The 21,508-nt window shown below is 37.9% G+C and overlaps 3 protein-coding genes, 1 long non-coding RNA gene and 1 pseudogene across 4 annotated transcripts; 4 read left to right on the top strand and 1 right to left on the bottom strand.

The window, feature by feature from the left end:
* Positions 1 to 3,427: 3,427 nt before the first annotated feature.
* On the top strand, positions 3,428 to 3,826 carry LOC122145029 (annotated as a pseudogene).
* Positions 3,827 to 5,321: 1,495 nt separating this feature from the next.
* Positions 5,322 to 6,059, top strand: LOC122145024 (histone H1-like). The gene has a single exon (XM_042756266.1). It carries the CDS (start codon positions 5,380 to 5,382, stop codon positions 6,001 to 6,003), a length of 624 nt encoding a protein of 207 aa, XP_042612200.1. The 5' UTR covers positions 5,322 to 5,379; the 3' UTR covers positions 6,004 to 6,059.
* A 532-nt stretch (positions 6,060 to 6,591) lies between these two features.
* LOC122145026 (histone H2A) lies at positions 6,592 to 7,086 on the top strand. Its single transcript, XM_042756272.1, has one exon. The coding sequence runs from the start codon at positions 6,644 to 6,646 to the stop codon at positions 7,028 to 7,030; it is 387 nt and encodes a 128-aa protein (XP_042612206.1). The 5' UTR covers positions 6,592 to 6,643; the 3' UTR covers positions 7,031 to 7,086.
* A 537-nt stretch (positions 7,087 to 7,623) lies between these two features.
* LOC109059633 (histone H3) lies at positions 7,624 to 8,129 on the top strand. Its single transcript, XM_042756268.1, has one exon. The coding sequence runs from the start codon at positions 7,666 to 7,668 to the stop codon at positions 8,074 to 8,076; it is 411 nt and encodes a 136-aa protein (XP_042612202.1). The 5' UTR covers positions 7,624 to 7,665; the 3' UTR covers positions 8,077 to 8,129.
* Positions 8,130 to 15,680: 7,551 nt separating this feature from the next.
* Positions 15,681 to 18,407, bottom strand: LOC122145033. The gene is made up of 3 exons (XR_006160039.1): positions 18,321 to 18,407; positions 17,991 to 18,039; positions 15,681 to 15,766 (listed from the first exon to the last, which is right to left on the bottom strand). It is a non-coding gene; the product is annotated as an uncharacterized LOC122145033 (long non-coding RNA).
* Positions 18,408 to 21,508: the final 3,101 nt, after the last annotated feature.

Here is a 21,508-nt window from a genome sequence, read left to right as displayed (position 1 = left end):
TAAATATGTATAGGCTTTTTCGCAAATTATGTTCATTTTATTATTCATTTATTTTTGTGAAAAGTTGTCTGTAAGGACTGGAATAAACAGAATTGATTGATAAAAACAGGATACAGGTTTAACTCATTCGAAATACTTCTGCTTAATGTTACACTGTCAGATATGTAAAAGAAATCGATCGTATCTCTTGCTCTGGCTACTGTGTATAGACCACCAGGGCCATATACAGATTTTCTAAAATAATTTGCAGATTTCCTCTCAGACCTATTGGTTACCGTTGATTAAGCACTAATAGTCTGAGATTTTAACATTCATGCTGATAATACAAATAATGCATTAGGACTTTACTGACCTAATAAACTCTTTTGGAGTCAAGTGAAACGTCACCGGGCCCACTCATCATTTTAATCATACGCTAGATTTAATTATATCACATGGAATCGATCTTACTGATATAGATATCAAAATAACCTGCCTGATTTATCTCAACTGGTCTGTGTACCCATAAATACACACAAACTAGACAAAATGACTAGCAACATGGACACTATCTTCTCTAATACATTAGAAGCTGTTGCCTTAATCAAATTTAAAAAGGTTAGAGAAAAACGTACTGTACCATGGTATAACAGTAATAACCATTCTCTCAAGAAAGAAACTCATAATCTTCAGCGCAAATGGAGAAAAACTAACTTGGAAGTTTTTAGAATTGCATGTAAAAACAGTATGTCCAGCTATAGACAGGCTCTAAAAACTGTCAGGGCCGAGCATATCCACAAACCAAAACAATCCAAGGTTTTTATTTAGCACAGTGGCTAGATTAACGAATGACCAGACGCCACCCAATCTAAATATTCCCTCACAGTTAAATAGTAATGGCTTTATGAATTTATTAAATGATAAAATAGATAACATCAGAAATACAACAGCAAATGTAGATTCTACAGCATCTAATACTTCAGTTTTATCCATCGCACCCAAACAAAAAAACCAAATATACAGAACTATAGGACAGGAAGAGCTAAATAAACTTATCACTGCATCTAAACCAACAACATGTTTATTAGATCTTGTACCCACTAAATTACTGAAAGAGTTGATAACTGTAGCAGAAGAACCGTTTCTCAATATTATTAACTCGTCATTATCTTTAGGTCACGTCCCAAAACCATTCAAGCTGGCGGTTATTAATCCTCCTATTAAGAAACCACAACTAGATCCTAGTGAACAGACCCATTTCAAATCTTCCATTTATGTCTAAAATTTTAGAAAAAGTTGAGTCTGCTCAACTGTGCTCCTTCCTAAAAAAAAAAAAAAAAAAAAGAAAAAAAGATCTCTATGAAGTATTTCAGTCCGGTTTCAGGCCCCACCATAGCACAGAAACTGCACTTGTTAAAATTACAAATGACTTGCTTCTTGCGTCAGACCAGGGCTGCATCTCATTGCTAGTTTTACTTGATCTTAGTGCTGCGTTCGACACCATGGATCACGACATACTCATAGATAGATTACAAAACTATACAGATATCCAAGGTCAGGCTTTAAGATGGTTTAGATCCTACCTGTCCGATCGCTACCACTTTGTTTATTTAAATGGGGAGTCATCTCATTTATCACCAGGCATGGAGTGCCACAAGGATCTGTCCTAGATCCTCTTCTATTTTCAATATACATGTTGCCCCTTGGTAACATTATTAAAAAATACAGGATTAGTTTCCAATGTTATACTGATGATACAGTCTCAACAAGACCAGATGATACTTTTAACTTATTTAAGCTAACAGAGTGTGTTAAAAATGTAAAAGATTGGATGACCAATAATTTTCTCCTATTAAATTTGCATAAGACAGAGATATTATTTATTGGACCAAAAAAAAAAAAAAAAAAAAAAAACCTTTCACAGAATCTCTTGGATTACAATTTGCAACTAGACGGATGTACTGTTACTTCCTCTACAGTCAAAAATCTGGGTGTTATATTAGACAGCAACTTGTCTTTTGAAAATCATATTTAAACAGCATTCTTCCATCTTAGAAACACTGCCAAGCTACGAAACATGTTACCTGTTTCTGATGCAGAAAAGCTAGTATATGCATTCATGACCTCTAGACTGGACTATTGTAATGCACTGCTAGCTGGTTGTCCTGCATCTTCAATAAACAAGCTACAGATAGTTCAAAATGCAGCGGCTATGAAAGTATGATCATATTACCCAAATTTTACAGTCTCTCCACTGGCTACCTATTAAGTTCCGTATCAGTTACAAAATATTATTACTTACCTACAAGGCCCTTAATGGTTTATCTCCTGCTTACCTAACTAGTCTTCTACCACGCTACAATCCATCACGCTCCCTAAGGTCACAAATCTCTGGACTTTTGATAGTACCTAGGATAGCAAAGTCCACTAAAGAAGGTAGAGCTTTTTCACGTTTGGCTCCCAAACTCTGGAATAGCTTTCCTGATAATGTTCAGGGTTCAGACACACTCTCTCTGTTTAAATCTAGATTAAAAACACACCTTTTTGGCCAAGCATTCAAATAATGCATCTCATAATCTTTCACTGCAGTTATATCTGATCAAATGCACATTATTATTCTTAAGCTTGGGTTAAACAAAGCAGTTTTACTTGGTTGGAACAGCAGCTACGCCAATTATGTCTCTATTTGTTTCTCTGTTTTGCCACGGAGCATCAGTCTGGATCCAGAACACCTGAGAAGAGATGATGACAACCCTCAGAGGACGCCAACCCTGCAACAACATACAGAACTACCAAATTTTGCTATAAATTTGATAGCAACTTATAATAATTGCTATTAATAGTGTTCATCGTCTGTTTGATTACGTCTTTAATAGATTTTTTTTCGTAGGCCTACATCTCTGCCATGTGTACATTAACTGACAGTCACCACTGATAAGCTACTACTAAATATATTGTAGAAACTTAATTTTATGTAAACCTTTGCAATGATTTGTATCGTGAAAAGTGCTATACAAATAAACTTGAATTGAGTGGACATAGAGTTGCTTTTGTCATAAAAATTTGAAATTGTTTTCATTAAAAAAAAAAAAATGGGATTAAACGGGTTAATATTAAATGAAAGCCGTGTTAATTTAATGTGCAAAACAATGAAAATAGTTTACTTTTCTTCTTTCTTAATCTTTGTGTGTTTATCACAAAAACATCTTGAGCGGGAAAGTCAGACAAAGAAGCGCGTGTGGGAGGCGACGGGAAGCGTTCAAATTTAGAAGCCTGTGATTGGCTGATGTGTCTGTCTAGCCGCCGATTTCTAACCAATGAAATATGTTTCTTTCATTCATTGTGCGAAAAGACACAATCAGGGAACAGCAGCCAGCCCTCTTAAATTAGCATGAGCATTCAATAAATACCCAGTACATGCCCTTGAATATACACTGATTTGTTTAACAGATCGAGAGAAAACATGCCTGAACCAGCGAAGTCCGCGCCTAAGAAGGGCTCCAAGAAGGCCGTCACTAAGACCAAAGGCGCGTAAAGGAGGAAAGAAGCGCAGAAAGTCCAGGAAGGAGAGCTACGCTATCTACGTGTACAAAGTGCTGAAGCAGGTTCATCCTGAAACCGGGATCTCTTCTAAGGCGATGGGGATCATGAACTCTTTCGTCAACGACATCTTCGAGCGCATCGCCGGTGAGTCGTCTCGTCTCGCTCACTACAACAAGCGCTCCACCATCACATCGAGAGAGATCCAGACCGCCGTGCGTCTGCTGCTGCCCGGAGAGCTGGCCAAACACGCCGTGTCTGAGGGCACCAAGGCCGTCACCAAGTACACCAGCTCCAAGTAGAGCTCCGCTCCGACTCTCCGAGACCCAAAGGCTCTTTTAAGAGCCACCCACCTTATCCCTTAAAGAGCTTTCAGTGTTTTGTGGCTTGTTTTTACTAGGATTTGATTTTGCATATTTGGCGAATAAAAACCGCTATAAGAGTTGTGAAGTTGGCTAGCGTTACAAGCTTCCAATACCTAACTTTGGGCTTTTAAGCCAAAAAAAAAAAAGAATTGGGTTACGTTTCTTGTCTTATTTTGAAAAATATTTGTGTAATTGTTAGGAAACTGACACGCAGCTAGTTTGTCTTCGTATTCTAAAGTGCAGTAATGTCATTGCTGTAGCGTAGAATAATTCGTTAAACACTTCCCCTTCACTGGAGAAAAATCACGTTCAACATTAAGCACGTAACACTAATCCAGGTGATGATAGTCGTAGACATAATGTAGGAGTGGGATGTTTTTCTTTTATAGGAGTAACCTGTTGATTTTTTACGGTGTTTTGTAACGTATTATCACGGGATAAAACAAAATAGTAGGCCTATACTCATACTAACAGTATATAAATATATTTGGTTTGGATATATTTTATTAGGTTATAACTATGTGTCTATTACAGCTCCCCCTTTTCCATCTCTCCAGTCCCTCTTCTGCTGATTGGAGATGAGTGGACTGTGCCCAGTTTACTGATTTTGTAAAACAACTTCTGTTTTTTCTTTTCAAATAAAAGGATGGTTCCATGCTCATTTATTAGTAATAAATAATTGATTATAAATAATATTGATGATAATAAATAATCAAATATTATTGGGCTTGTTTTTGAAGCTGCGGTTGCTTATTTGTCTCTCGAGAGTTGGCAACAGTGGTTATTATAAAGCAGTCATATCACGGTCCTCGTAACAAAATCTCTAAAATACTGGTTTAAAAGACGCAGTGACAACATGCACTTAAATATCTTGATATAGGCTTGATGTTCATCAGTGTAATTATAATGGTTTATGATAAATGACGAAATCATCCGCGTTACATTCACACTTTCTGTTGAAACCGTTGTACAGCTCTTTTTTTTTTTTTTCGTGTTTATTTGAATATATTACTCATAAGAACTGCATCCGTTTCCCATATGCTGTTTTGTTTTCTATTAATCAAATTATTGTAAATGGAAAATAATAGGTACTGTTTCTAACATGTTTATCAGCATATTAAAATGATTTAAGAATTATGTGACACTGGAGACCGTATGATGCTTAAAATATAACATTGCCAGCGCATGAATCAATCGTATTTTAAATATATTCAAATAAAATAGTTACAGACCGATAAATACATAATTCGTCTATATTTAATCTCTAAGAAAACATTAGCATAGTTTTCATAAATGCATAGTTATGCATAGATGTTCAGATACACGTGTTACTTTGTGTTGAAACAGATCGTCAGGTATTCGCTGAGGCTAGTTCTGTGAGGCTGGGTGTTGAGTCTACACGGTTCTCATGTAGCAGTTAAGTTCCGCAGCGCCGCTCTGCAGTAATTCATTGTATTCCGCCTTTCGACGTGTGAACATATAACCGCTCAGAGACATGGCTGAAGCCGCTCCAGCTGCCGCCGCTCCGCCGGCTAAAGCTCCCAAAAAGAAATCGGCGTCTAAGCCCAAGAAAACGGGGCCGAGCGTCAGAGACCTCATCGTCAAGACTGTTTCCGCGTCCAAGGAGCGAAGCGGCGTGTCCCTCGCCGCCCTGAAGAAGGCTCTTTCTGCGGGCGGCTACGATGTGGAGAAGAACAACTCCCGCGTCAAGCTCGCCATCAAGAGTTTGGTGACCAATGGCACCCTGGTCCAGACCAAAGGTACCGGCGCCTCCGGCTCCTTCAAGCTCAACAAGAAGCAAACCGAGACCAAGAAGAAACCCGCCAAGAAAACTCCCGCGAAAGCAAAGAAGCCTGCAGCCAAGAAACCCGCCGTCAAGAAATCCCCCAAGAAGGCGAAGAAACCGGCCGCTACCGCTGCAAAGAAGGCCACAAAGAGCCCCAAAAAGGTGAAGAAGCCTGCTGCTGCAAAGAAACCAGCCAAGAGCCCCAAGAAAGCGAAGAAGCCAGCAGCCGCCAAGAAACCAGCCAAGAGCCCCAAGAAGGCCAAGGCAGCCAAACCCAAGACGGCGAGGCCTAAAGCAGCCAAGCCTAAAAAGACGGCTCCCAAAAAGAAATAAGCGTCAGTCTTTGTGTTTTATTTTCTTTCCAAAACAAAACGGCTCTTTTCAGAGCCACCCACTTGCTACAGTTAAAGAGCACAATTGTAAAGATTTTAATTGAATGCTTTTGTGTATTTAAGAGTATATTCTTGTATTAGTATTAGCTCAATATGTCTAGAATGCATTCTATGTAAAATTCTTGATTGCATCGTGTTTACAAGAAAATGCTAAATATAATTTCAGATAAAACATTAATGAAAGGCATGCAATTCAACAAAGACTAGATCTGATTTGAAGGAACCATCATAGGCTTTTAAAAGCAAGCATTTTTATTTTATCAATATTTATGTGAACCTGCGATTTTATACTTTGGTTACTTTGCCATTATTTTATCTTCTTTTGCAGTTAATCACGTGTTTTGCAAATAAATATACGTTTTCTGCGTATCTGTGTATTATTTTATTTTTTACAACATTAAAACGAAAAGCTGGCAAAGAGGGGCGGGGTTTGGAGATTTGGAGGGGCTTGCAGTGATTGGTTTGCAGCTGTGGCAGACTCTGACCAATAGACGACGAGCACGCTCTCTTAAAAACTGATCGTCATGCCAAGGCGCTGTATCATTTCTGCGTTGGTTTGCAGCGTATGCGACAACTGAATAATGAGTGGAAGAGGCAAAACCGGTGGTAAGGCCAGAGCGAAGGCTAAGACTCGCTCCTCCAGAGCAGGGCTGCAGTTCCCCGTCGGTCGTGTTCACAGACTTCTCCGCAAAGGCAACTACGCCGAGCGCGTCGGTGCCGGTGCTCCGGTTTATCTGGCCGCTGTGCTCGAGTATCTGACCGCTGAGATTCTGGAGTTGGCTGGAAACGCCGCTCGGGACAACAAGAAGACCCGTATCATCCCCCGTCACCTGCAGCTGGCGGTACGCAACGACGAGGAGCTGAACAAACTCCTGGGCGGAGTGACCATCGCTCAGGGCGGCGTGCTGCCCAACATCCAGGCCGTGCTACTGCCCAAGAAGACCGAGAAACCCGCCAAAACTAAATAAACACGAGAGTACACGAAACTCCCTAAAGGCTCTTTTAAGAGCCACCCACTTTCTCTATAAGAGCAGTTTGAATTCCATTATAGATTTGAACAGCTTTATTTCTTTTTGTTATATATATAGTACACACGATTTGCGTTTATCCACGCTGGACACGAGTGATATCAATAGAGCGAATTATGAGTCGTACTGTGTACATAATTCAGTGTGAGTGGAACACCAGAAAATGATCCTCAACTTAAAAAATAAAATAAAAAATTCAAACATGTTCAGCTGCAATAAGGACGATATAACATCTTAAAACTTTTATTGTAAAATCCTCCACCCCACTGTCAATTTAGTGTATATAACAAAGTATCTTTTAGCTCTGATTCTAACAGAGCAGTCTTCTGATGATCATATATGTAAAAGAGAACAAACACAGGAGACTGAGAACATTTGAGCGGGAAACGCAGACTGTCGCTGTCTGTTCGAAAACAGGAAACGCACTGTCATTGGCCGCCTCACGCTGCGACGTAAACACAATAGCCAATCAAATGCTGTTGGTGACGCTCCGCCCAATGCGGCAGGACAGTTTAAAAAGCCCCAGCATAAGACCAAAGTCATATTGAGGAAAACGAGACGGAAAACTCGAGAAAATGGCAAGAACCAAGCAGACGGCTCGTAAATCCACCGGCGGTAAAGCCCCAAGGAAGCAGCTCGCTACCAAAGCCGCCCGTAAGAGCGCTCCAGCCACCGGCGGCGTCAAGAAGCCTCATCGCTACAGGCCCGGCACCGTGGCTCTGCGAGAGATCCGTCGCTATCAGAAGTCCACCGAGCTGCTGATCCGCAAGCTGCCCTTCCAGCGTCTGGTGCGAGAGATCGCTCAGGACTTCAAGACGGACCTGCGCTTCCAGAGCTCCGCTGTCATGGCCCTGCAGGAGGCCAGCGAGGCTTATTTGGTCGGTCTGTTCGAGGACACCAATCTGTGCGCCATCCACGCCAAGAGAGTCACCATCATGCCCAAAGACATCCAGCTGGCGCGCCGCATCCGCGGAGAGCGCGCTTAAACTCCCTGCTGACTCCCACTCAGCACACAAAGGCTCTTTTAAGAGCCACCAAAATCACACTGAACGAGAGAGTTTCTGAGTATAACGAGCAGAGTAACGTTTACTTGATATTTTAAGGAATTCTGTCTGGGTCTTAGTTTTATTCGTTTTTTATTAAATTTAGGTTCCCTTTATAGAGACACAGGTAAAACGTAACGGATGTTAAATAATGTTAATTCTCTATGGTAGAGTTGCCATGTGGCAACAATTAATTTATACTTATTTCCTTGTTATTCTGAGGAAAAAAAAAAAAAAACCCTGATGTTTGGCATTATGGGAGTTAAAAGAGTAGCCAATGATGTGCTGTTTTTAAGTCACATGACAACTGAATGTCCCTCCGAAACTCCTTTTCCCGCTGTCACCCTCACACAGAAGACACCTGTTGAAGTGCTCCAGAAATTGCTCTATTAACCTAATTTCTAAACATCTTTTCACAAGGGGGATTTTTTGCAACATATTTGGTAAGTAAATTAGATATTTTCGTTCACAAATATATTTTGTCTAACGTAGTTTTAATGTAAATTAAGAATTATCAAGGTTGCTGTATGGCAACACTGTACCACAGTGGAACTGCAGTAATGTATTTCCCCATTTGGGATTTTTTTATAGATAATAGGATCAATAAAATTATCACAGTTATTTATTGATTTGAAGTGTTTATTGTAATATAGTTTTATTCATGTATAATTAACACAATTATGTCTTCTTTTCAGAAAATGAATACAGCAATCTTTAATGGAAAGGGCAATAGGAAGAGTGCAGAGTTGGCCTGTCATGGAGAAGAAAGGGAAGTGCAAATATCCTGGCTGCAGGGGGATCGTCCACATGAAGAGCAGCAAATGTGACTTGCACCTTTGCATCACAGCTGAAAGGAACTGCTTTTTGCAGTTTCAGGGGATGTCATGAAATGTGAATAGTTGGACTGAGACAGGTGCACATGGATGGACTGGGAAAACACACACTTTACTTCAGGGAGCCGCCTATCCCAATACCTGTATTTGATGTTTTCATACATGGTATTAGTGCATGTTCCATGCTACCATACATTTACTTAAATTGTAAAAAATACTTTCAAAAAGACTTGTTTTTGTTGTTGGAAACTTTGTGGATGTAAAACAATAAAAAGCTGATGAATTAGATATGCATATATGGTTATTTGGTCATTATAATACTTTTAAATACCATTTTGAAGGTTAAATGATAGGAACCTACTTATTTTTGGTTTGTATGAGTTCCAAGTATAAAAATCTATCGATATCTAAAAGAAATGACCATTTAAATAGAAAAGAAAATCATAATTTAATAGAAAAACTACTTTTTTGGCCATTTTCCATTGTGGTACACTGTTGCCATATAGCACCATTTTCCTAAATTACCCCCCCCCCCCCATTTTTTTTTTTTTAAATATATACATATTTTTTTATTATTATTTGTATAACTGAAGCTATTTCATGTAATAAAAACTTATTTAAAAAAAAATATATATATATATCCTGGTTAGAACATAATCCGTACCATAGAGGGTTAATTAATAACTGTTTCGCAATGACACGTTTGTCTAAGTAAATAAAACAAAATACAATATTTCTAATGTGTGTGTGTGTAGTTCAGCCAAGTGCAATTTCGTAAATGTTAATAATAAATTCACAACTACATCATAAATCTGTCTTGCTATGTTTAATGTTTAAGTCGAGGTAATTTCATTATAATTGGTGTTTATTTACGGAAGAACCACTGACTTGATGTTTGATTGCTCTCCGTTTACTTTGGTGCGCATTCCTGCGGCTCAACTGTTGGAGCGACGATAGACAGCCATGACGATGATGATGATGATGATGATGATGTGAAAGTCCCAAAAGTGTCTGCCCCAGGGCCGCTGCTGGACAAATTGATGCCGAGAACTGTATTGTTGTGACCCCTCCCTCAAATATTATGGAAAAAAAGCTATAGAGTTCAAAATAGAACTTTAATAAAATGTAAACGTAAATAAATTGTAATTGAATTGTATTATTTATCAATTACTGTAATTAACTGTAGCTCTAGACAGTTACCTGTGGTTATGATTTAATTAATACTGTTGTCTGAGTTTATTGTCTCAAGTATTCAGAAATCAAAAGAAAATTAAGCAGTTTTACTAAAATAAAATGGTTAATTTCTGTAAGGGTTGTGATGTCCACATTTTTGTTGAAGAAATTATAGAGGCTGTAGCATTCCTATCACAAAAATTAATAAATAAATAAATAAATAAATAAATAAATAAATAAATAAATAAAAAGTGGCCAAAAATCAAAATGGATATTTGAATTAAATGTTTGGTCAATATTAAACAAGGATTTGATCGTTCTGTAAGTGTAACAACATCAGTTACTAGGCCTTTGGCGTCCTTCGCAGGCATTTGTAATAATATGTAATGCATAAATTGTTTATTTTGTTTTACATTGTGTATTTGAACCCTGTAAGGCCCACTGTTGTAATATTACAACGTCAGTTTTAGCTCCACTAAAATAAACCTGTACTTGTTGTTTATTCTTTAAGATCACATTTACACAAATAGTAGGTCCTATTGTTCAGTCCTGTGATGTTGTTGGGTGGTATATTTAGTAAATAGGTCTGTTTACCTGTCCATAAACTTAACCTGCACACTTGCTTCAAGGGACCTTTTTTATATAGATTAAAGGTGCACTCCTTTTAAAGTCTTTGGATACATTCAACCATAAGTGTCCTGCGAAGTACACTTCACAGGGTTTTTCACGTGAGATTTCATTCCAAATGCAGAATACATGTTCAGTGTGACGGGCCACAAACAGCATTGTGAGGAGGCCACTGCCGCTTCAATATAGTATATCCTTTGGAGTGGTTAATTAAGTTAAATTATTATTATTATTGTCTTGCATGTGAAACTTGAATAGTATATAATTGCATGTCTTCACACTGGAATGCTCTCTCCTTGGATTGAGAAAAGCACCCAACACGTTAAAACACATTTACTCTTCTGACTTATTATGACAGCTTACTGTAGGTCACAAAGGTAATTAAGGCCTCTCTTCTACATGACCAATTTACCATTAAAACATTTACTTTATTCTTCATCTTTAAACATTAGAAAATAGAAAATAATGTCTGACCCTGGAGCACAGTCTTTAGTCGCTGGGGTATATTTGTAACAATGCCCAAAAATACACTGGGTCAAAATTATAGATTTTTCTTTTATTAAGGATATTAAGTAAAGATCATGTTCCATGAAAATATTCAGTAAATTTCCTACCATAAATATTGATTCATGTTAATAATTTTGAAAAATTGGCACTTAAGACTGGTTTTGTGGTGGAGGGTCACATATTTTATGAAACCTTTAGCTGAGGAAAAAGGTACTTCATATCTGGATGTTTATGGGATGTTTCTGATTAGAGCTTGGGTTTGAACAACCCACACAGAAGTAAACTCCTCACCTTTAGGTGACAACTCACTTTTTTGAGATCAAAATTGGTCACCTATGACAGTGGTTCCCAACCTTTTTTTTGTCTGATACCCCCTTTTTCCCAAGAAAATATTTTTGGGCCCCCCTTCACATTTAATGATATTATAGCTCTTGTAAGCTTGCAGCAAGGATGAAAAAAAATGTTGTTTCCAAACAAACAGTATGATTATTACTATAACCAGATTTGTTAATGCACAAATAATAGTCTATATATAATATTGAAAATACAATAACAAAAACATCAGTAGGCCATTTGTAATTTAAAAACGTAAGTAAAAACTTACTCCTACAGGAGTAGCCTATAAATTGGCCTTATTTGAAATGCAATAACACAAATATCAGTATTCACACTGGTGTGTAAGAAAAAAAAAAAAGAATGAATGTAGGCTATTACAAAATGACTGCAGTCTGGCACCTCAATACTTGCATGTTATTTGTGAGGCTTTATCAATCATTGTGAGGATTGCTGCTGGCAGTGAATAATAATTTGGTCAATGCGTGGAGAGATCTTTGACAGGGCAAGACGCATATCATCCTCAAGGGTCAGTCTGGCCCTGTATTTGGTTTTAAGGGCTGTCATGGTTGAGAACCCAGCTTCACAGAGGTAGGGGGTGCTAAAGGGAATCAACACCTTCATTGTAGCTGTGTGACAGACTGGGTGCTCTTCTGCAATTTCAGACCAGAATGATTCCAATGGAACCTCACTGAAATGGGCTTTCAGGCTGGCATCAGAGGATATTTCTATAAGCTCTTCCAGAAGCCTTGATTGCAGAGTATCTGGAAGCTTTGCTTCAATGTTCTCAGTGAAGGGGTTTCTGACCCACAGAAAATCAGCTCCTCAGTTAGAGCTGGGAAATAACTATCAAATTTCTCCAGGACCTTTGATAGATGCACTGTTATTAGATGTTGAATGATTTTAAAATTGTCCGCAGTAAATGCATGGGTGTGCTCAAACATGTCACTGATTCCGAAGGAGACACAGGTTTTCCACATGTGTAGTTTTCTTTTGAAAGCCTCTACTCATACATGCTGCACCACAGTGTTTATGTTTGCACCTTGCATTTCTCTGTTGAGCTTGTTCATTTCACCGAATATGTCTGAAAGGTAGCTGAGTTGAGCGAGCCATTTGTCATCGTCCAAAAACTCTGCAAGGTCTGGTCTCTTGTCCGCAAGAAAGTCACGCAACTCCTCCCTCAGGCTGAACAGGCGCATCAGCACCCGCCCTCTGGACAGCCACCTCACATCAGTGTGCATCAGCAGGGTATGGTAATCAGCGCCTACCTCTTCGCAGAGAGGAGTGAATAACCGGGAGTTTGTTCTTTTGCCTTGCACTCAAAAAATGCCCTGGGCTTGTCACGGTATTGGGGATGAGTTGTCTGCAAATGTCTTATTAGTTTGGACATTTGTTAGCAAGGACTTTGGCGCAGATAATGCACTGTGGCTGGGGCATGGACTCTTTGCTACGAGAAAATTAAATAAAACCATCGTTCTGGTAACTATTTTGGTATTTTCTGCATTTCGTGTTTCCAGTATTGCTAGCACTGCTAGTACTGCGACCCGAATTGGTGGGCGCTTCCTCACCTGGGTCATTACTATCAGCTGCTATAGGCGAATCAGTGGGACACGGTCGTTTTTGTGGAGGACAAATTACAAATTTAAGAAGTTTAAGAAGTCTAAGAAGTCTCTTTTTCTCACCAAAGCTGAATTTATTTGATCAAAATTACAAATTTAAGAAGTTTAAGAAATCTAAGAAGTCTCTTCTTCTCACCAAAGCTGAATTTATTTGATCAAAAATACAGTAAGATGTAAATACAGTAAAGTATTGAAGTACTATAAATGCCATATATTTTTAGCAGCCATAAATCCAGTCTTCATTGCAACGATCCTTCAGAAATGGGTCACCCTCATTCTTCAAAATATCTTCTTTTGTGTTCAACAGAAGAAAGTCATGGTGGTTTGGAACAACATAAGTGAGAGTAAATGACAACATTTTTGCATAAATGTAAATTAGTTCACTTCCAGCATAAAAAAAATCCTGATAATTTACTCACCCACATGTTATTCAAAATTCATGTTCAGTCAAAAAGAAATTAATGTTTTTGAGGAAAACATTCCAGGATTTTTCTCCATATAGTGGACTTTAATGGTGGCCAACGGGCTGAAGGTTCAAATTGCAGTTTAAATGCAGCTTCTAATGCTGCGTTCACACCAAACGCGAATAGAGTGTCTGGCGCGAATGATTTCAATGTTAAGTCAATGTAAAGACGCGTTTACGCGCGTCTGGAGGTCTCGCGGCGCGAATGAGGCGTTTAGCGCGGCGCGGTAGACGCGAATTCGCCTCATTCGCGCGAACTTGAGCGTCTGGCGCGTTACGCGCGTTACGCGCGAATGGTGCTTTTGTGCATTTATGTGTTTGACGCGAATTCGCGTCTGCCGCCCGAGTTGAAAAATTTGCACTTTGCCGTCAATTCGCGCCGCGTTAACCAATCAGGAGCCTGTTAACCAATATGGAGGAACGACTGATATTGTCAGTGAGCAGTCAACCAGAGCTATATGACAAAAGTTCATATTTCTATAGAGACAGGAATAAAAAGGACCTATATATATATATATATATATATATATATATATATATATATATATATATATAAACAATCAGTTAGATTAATTGAATAAAGGCCAAAGATAAGATTTACCCCAAACGAATTATATTTTATCTTGAAACACTGAAGAGACATCAGAGCCAGCGGCAAATGTCAGAAGGTCTAGCCGAGGTGAGACCGCTCTCGGCGGATACATGATCACTGAGCTCCTGCTGATTGTGTGGAGCTCATCTCCGAAATCGGCGAAACACATTTTTAAATAGACGCTGTCTTTATAAATAAACAGCATATTTGAGTTTAAAACAACTACATTCTCGCCTGAAATACTTTTAAAACTACATTTCATGACACGATAACAGTAATATTTTGAAAATTATCAGAATAAAAATGGTGGTTGAAAATGCTGCTTCAACTCAGCTGGAAGCCCCCTCATGACGCAAATTCGCATCTGTTGTGAAGTTAATTTCACGCGCGAATGAAGCGAATTTCATGCGAGAATAAAGCGAATGATCTCAAAATGTTCAAGCGGCAAACTAGACGCGGTAGACGCGAATTTGACGCTCTATTCGCGTTTGGTGTGAACACAGCATAAGGGCTCTACATGATCCCAGCTCTAAAAAAAATATTAAATTTATATACTTTTTAACCGCAAATGCTATTAAAAAGATAATAAATTAAAAAATATATTTTAAATATATTAAAAATATATTTAAATGTTAATCTATTTAGAAAATGACAGATCATTTCACTAGATAAGACTCTTATTTTTTTGCTGGGATCATGTAGTGCCCTTTGAAGCTGCATTTTGAACCTGCAATCCGTTGTGCCGAAGTCTGTATGTATGTAGAAAAATCCTGGAATATTTTCCTCAAAAAACTTAATTTCTTTTTTACTTAAAAAACAAACACAAAAAAATCATTTAAGAAATTTGGAATATTAAACTATTGGGAAATTTTCATTCTGGAAGTGAACTAATCCAATTTTTTTTTTGCAGGATGTGGAGGCAAAGAAACACCCACGCAAAGTAGATTGCATTCGAATTGTTTAATGCACAGATACCTGTATCTATAAATAACTTGCATCTGTGTGCAGCATTACTGTCTTTAAAAAAAAAAGCTGTGCATTTAATTACTTCAACTTACTTACAGTAGTATAGTGATTTTACTAACACAAGTCCTGGGGCAGTGCTGATAATTTTCTGTACTGAATGATTGTATGTGTGTGTACAGGGTGATCTCAGATCTCTATGTGCAAATGACGTATGCGTGTTTCAGTGAAACATTATTTATATACAACTGTGAATAAACTGAGATTGAACTACCTGTGCATTAAACAGATTTATGCCACAATTTGCAGCTAATCAGAATTAAGTATTCAGACAGAGTATGGTATAATTTAAGAATAGTGTATGGCCTGTATGGCTTTATTGGATGGTGAAAGGACAGGACATATAGGACATAACAGGAAATAACAGGGAAACTTACCTTCAAAACTATTAACAAGTTCTGGAAGCTGCCATTCAGTTAACTTCTCCTGAACAAAGCAATCCATCCATGCATAATCAGACCACCTAAAACACAAAAACCACAGACCTTCACTTACAGCAGACAGTTTTATTTCTGATGCATTATTCAACCATCATTTCTCCCATTCAGTGTCCCACAAAAGAAAGTCAAGCAATTTTGAGTGACATACATTTTAGTTAGTTGAAACTTATTTTGAGGTAAACTATCCCTCATAGTCAAAGAAATATTTAAATTACGGGTATTTGATCTTCAAAAAACTGAATTGCTTTAGTTTAAACCCCATAATCAGATTTAAAATCATTTTTTAAAATCATTCAATTAAATGGTGTACATACAAGAGGGTGAGTAACTGATGACAAAATTTCCATTTTCATGTGAACATTGAAGGCATAGTAGCAAAGACTTTAGATATATATGCCTGAAAGTGACTTTGATATTAGTGAATTACTGAAGGTTTACCTAGTGACAGCTGGTGATGACAAATGCTGTCATGACATCAGGAATGCTGTTTCTGGGTCCAAGCATCCACTTGTTTCAAGTCTCAACAGACATTTATGAGTACTATTTATTCGTATGAAAATAAGCTTTTAAAAACTCACGGTGTACACTGTAGTCTTCGAGATCGCAGCGTTCCGGATACCAATATTTTAACAATTTATAAATCGTTATGTCAAATAATAATTTATGACTAATAATTAATAATTTGTCAAATAATGTTCTTAGACCAGTGGTTTTTATGGTGCATTCAAGCCCTCCTGGGAAGTTAGTATTTATGAGTCGACAAATCGAAATTATGACGTAGGGTGCGAGATTGCCATCTATTAGCTCTCTATATGAAGCACGAAATTTAGAGTCACAAAAAGAGAAACGTTTTGCTGAAAAAACGCACAATACATAATATTCCAATCTAGGATGAAGTCATTACGTTCATTAACAATAATTTGGGACAAATGTAATGTAATGTAATGTAAAATTATGTGAGTGGCGCTGAGGCGCTCTGCGCGGCAGGATTTTTAACAGCGCCCAAAGTCGCAGCTGGGATCCGCGGACAGTCGCCGGTGTGCAATTCACTCATAAAAAACTATTTGTGCAAATTTTACAGATGAGGTGCGGCGCGGTGCAGCGCTGCACTTGTCGTCCAGTGTGCGACCGCCTTAAGCCTGGAGTAGCATCTTATTTCAAAGATAGAATTGTTTTAGAAGAGGACCCTGTAAGCTAGGCTAGTAACTTTAGTTTGTTTTTCCCGCAATGAGGGTAAGTTAGCGGGAGAGGGCCAAACCTCAAGAGTCATGGTTCGCTACTGGTCGGTCTTAACTAAGGGTGCTTTTACACCTGCCTCATTTAGTTCGGTTGAATCGTACCAGAGTTCGTTTCCCCCTTTGGTGCGGTTCGTTTGGGCAGGTGTGAAAGCAGCAATCGTACTCGGGTGCGCACCAAAGGCGGACCAAACAAGCGTACCGAGACCTGTTTGAAGAGGTGGTCTTGGTACGCTTTCAAACGAACTCTGGAGCGGTTCGTTTGTGGTGAGAACGTGATCCGACCTCGAACAGACCCAACTGCAAAAAGTACTGATCATTTTTTTGGACTAAACCAGCTGCCGTAGTCAGCTGCGCTGTGTATTATGGGATGAGGAAGTGTTTGTTGACAGTTTGTACTTTAGCATGGCAGCTCGTGGATTAATGCACGCCTCCGCTTGAAGTTACGAGCGATGCCCGCTCGTCGTTTGCAGTGCATCAGAACGTTGTTTTCAAGCCGCATCCGCACTTCATTATAAAAATGTATTGTTTGCATATTCTGGTGTATACAAACAATGTAATAGATTATGGCCAGGGACAAAACCAGCCCGCGCAGTCGTCTCTCCATAGTTGTGTTGTCTCCGTGTTGTTTGTTGGCTTTTCCTCTTATGTTGGAATTTTCCCGCACGTAAATTCTGACCAATCGAAAAGCAGTTTAGGAAATACGTCATGACCAATGAGTGATGTGGATGTTGTCATGTGACTGCATTTTGGTTCGTTTCAACTGGTTCGGACCAAAGCAATCAGTGTGGTGTGAAAAGGAACCAAAATAGCTGAAAAATGCTACAATGTATAATTGTTTGCCCTTGGTTCGGACCAAATGAACCGAACTAGAGATGTGAAAGCACCCTAAAGGGTATAGCCACAGTACCGGATCTTTTTAATAATAGTAACAGCTGATTTTTAATGGTTTATGGCAATTTTATTATCTATGTATGGCAATAATTCAAATTAGATGAGATAAAAGTGTCACCTCGAGCGAAAGGCTGTGGGTTTGCCACCACGGACAGTCGAGAGCAGGTCTGAGGGAAAAAAAGCAATATATTTTAGTCCAAGATTAATTGACACTTACCTGGATTTCAAATAATAATAATAATAAATAAATGATTAGAAATGTATTTTTTTATTGTGAAAAAAAAAAAACGAAACTGACATCAGACAGAAAAAATACGTTAAACCTTGTATCTCTGATGCTCGCAAATGCACGATGCTTTATGCTCCATCATATAAGTGATATTTTAAAATCAGAACGGTACATTTTAACAATCGGTAACGATTAAATGATACAAAGACCAATACAAACCTTTATTTCACCAGAATAAAAAACGCTGAAGTCAGTCTGCTTGAAAAGTGCACCGTAGAATTCCTCCTGCTAACGATCCAAAATGACCGCGACAGATGACCCAGTAATTGGGTTGTTTTGACTCAGCACTGCATGCAGTAGGATGGGGGATGGGCAGCTTTGACCGTACGTGTACAAAAGGTGGTTTTCTGAAATGTATTACCAGAGATTTGCTTAAAGGCTGTAATGGACAAAAATCTAATTTTAATAATCTAAAAAGGCAAGGAATGCGTGTTTACATCACATTAATCTCGTGGCATTGAAACACCTTCAACTTAATTGACTTAATGGACTTTGAAGTAAATTACGTCATATAACAGTTAGTTAAGAAGAAACGTAAGACTTTGACAAAAGGGGTGTTTAAAACATAAAAACAACAGTAGAAAACGTATTTACTATCCAGCGGGCATTACAAACCAGCAGACCAAAACGAACGAAGCTGGCGGTGCATTTAATGCCATGTAAACTTGACTGTTGTCGCACATTTTTGCCTTTTTATAGCCCTCAGTATTATGTTATGTGTATAAATATGTTAAAAAATACATGTTAAATGTATAAATATATTGATACGAACCTTATTTCTCCAAATATTACAGTGTGTGTGTGTGGCATCCACCTCCACCTCGAATTCAGTCAGCCCGCGCTGCGCTGAACCTGCGCTGAGTTGATTTGACCCAATGAGCTGGGTTGATGCGTCCGAGTGGGGGAAGGGGTGCATTGATTCAGCTCTTAGTGAAAACGACCCAGAAAATACCCAGCGGTTGGGTTACATAGAACTACCCAAAAACTACCCAAGACTGAAAAAATAACCCAAAAAATTTACCCAAATGGCTCAACCCAGCATTTGGGTAGAAAAAATAACCCAGGATTTTTTAGTGTGTATGATGAAACTTGTAGTATCCGAATACCTTGATTGCATGTTTTTAATAAACAATTCCTGTATATCATATTTGACAGCAACCTTTATATCAAACGTTTTGAAATCGTCCACAGCTGAGCATCGCGGGAGGCAGCTTGAGCGTGCGGAGTGAATGCGCATGCACAAAGTCATTTTCAGATGCAATGGAAAAATAAAGCTGGATAAAATTATAGGTACAAGAAACTTGTAAATAGTTAACAACATAGCTTAGATTAGGCCCATACTCTGTTCCTAAGTATAAAATGTAAATTTGTTAACCCACAATAACACATTTTAACCGATTAATCGCCTATTTTCGTTTGCTGCATTTTTTTAAACACTCTAAAAAATAAATTAAATTTGTGAGAGTTGCATTTTATTACATTCAGAAATAATAACGGCATGCCTAATAATGCTATAGGCTAATGTAGCAACAGGATTTTTTTAGTTCCCTTCACTTTACAACAAATCCTTTAAATTTAACACATTTATCAGAACAGAACAAGAATTACAAATATATAATTCTAATGGATAAATAAAATTGCAGTATATAATAATATAGGCTTATAAACAAAACAAAAATAATAATTAAAAATAATTTAAAGCGATACATAAGGTTGGGCTTATCTCTCTCATTCGGGACAAATCCAAACATGTTGTCAATTTGAAGCTAAACTCAAGTCCTCCTGGGAATTTCGTACGTACGAGGAGGGAAGTCGTGCTGATGACGTGAGGTGCGTTCAAGTCAGTTTCGTCGGAGCAAGAGGGCGCTGTACCTTCTTTTAATGAATAGCAAGAAATTACAGCAAGGTTTAATAACTCTGCTTATAGAAAAATGCTAAACGTAGAGATAATTTTTTTTTTAAAGCCATGTGCAATGTTGCAAATCAAACCATTTCTCGTCTTAAGGTGCACAAATGTTAGGATTTTTAGTTGTAATTCATTAACTTGCTGCTTATAACCAGATTAATGATGATCATGATAAATGACAGTTTATAGACTAGTATACATTGAAATTCAATTAAAATGTACCGTCAACTACAGACGTTGCATCCATTGATTCCGCCATGTTAATCACTGACACGCCCCCAACTCGTACAGATCTGGGCTTAAAGAAAATCCCGAGCTCCCCACTGGTATTTACGATATTGTGGTGGCGTTCATGTGCATTCAACTCGTGAATACGATCGATACGAGATGACTTGAACGCACCATTATTCATTAGGTAAAATAGGCTTTGGATTTCACACGTGTTTCAGTATCACGAAAAAAAAAAAAAAAATCATAATGAGCAAACATATGCCAAAGTTGGCTGCTCGCGCCGCATGGCTCGGTGAACGACTGCTGTTTCCAATGAATATGTGTGCGTGAGGCTCCAGCACGATCAAAGTCACAATTCACAATTTTTTGGTCACACAGTAAAGGCATAATTCAAAAATGCAAAGTGTTAGCAGTTTGAAAAATCAAGAATAATAACAGAGTGAATAAAAATTATTTGTAAATGCTGCACCGTTCTCATTTCGCTCTGCAAATGGAACCTGAAGATTATTATTATTTTTTTAACCAAGAATGAACCGAAATGAAAACATTTACCCTTTAATCCATATATATGGTCTTTCTTTAAATTTTTGATGAGTAGACTGTAGCCTAAGACTATCCTATTTTTTAATGTCATTTAAGGATGTCATAATGTATATTATAATGTTCCTTTCATTTTACAATTACATTCATTTCGCAATCCGTCCCTTTGCGCCACCTAGTTTCGCGAATGATTTTAACGCGACTGACTTGCAGTTAACGCCGCGGCCCTTACCCATTTGGTTGTCTACCTACTATATATATATATCTATATATATATATATATATATATATATATATATATATATATATATAGCCTATATATATATATATATATATATATATATATATATATATATATATATATATATATATATATATATATATTAAGCAAGAACACCCAAAAAGTAGACCTACTGACTGAGATTAGAGGACATAATAAAAATCTAAATAAACTAAATTCAGTATTATAATAAATAAAATCAGTTTATGTTATGGAAGGCAAAAGGCGCTGTCGATGCAGCTGACTGACATCTCGTTCTTTTATGTTGTGTATAATAATGTACAGCACAGTAAAGACTTTATAAATGAAATAAAATGAATACAAACCTTTATTTCGCTGAAGAAGTAGGCTGCACCAAATCGGAAATAGAGGAGCAAAAAGCAGCAGCTT

This window comes from Cyprinus carpio, unplaced genomic scaffold (genome assembly GCF_018340385.1).
Source record: "Cyprinus carpio isolate SPL01 unplaced genomic scaffold, ASM1834038v1 S000006825, whole genome shotgun sequence".
Lineage (NCBI taxonomy): Eukaryota > Metazoa > Chordata > Actinopteri > Cypriniformes > Cyprinidae > Cyprinus > Cyprinus carpio.
The sequence above is the reverse complement of the archived record's forward strand: the minus strand, read 5'-3'. Positions and strand labels throughout refer to the sequence as shown.

Excerpts from the sequence above, each read along its gene's own strand:
- LOC109059633 (XM_042756268.1), top strand. The coding sequence starts at position 7,666 with ATGGCAAGAACCAAGCAGACGGCTCGTAAATCCACCGGCGGTAAAGCC.
- LOC122145026 (XM_042756272.1), top strand. The coding sequence starts at position 6,644 with ATGAGTGGAAGAGGCAAAACCGGTGGTAAGGCCAGAGCGAAGGCTAAG.
- LOC122145024 (XM_042756266.1), top strand. The coding sequence starts at position 5,380 with ATGGCTGAAGCCGCTCCAGCTGCCGCCGCTCCGCCGGCTAAAGCTCCC.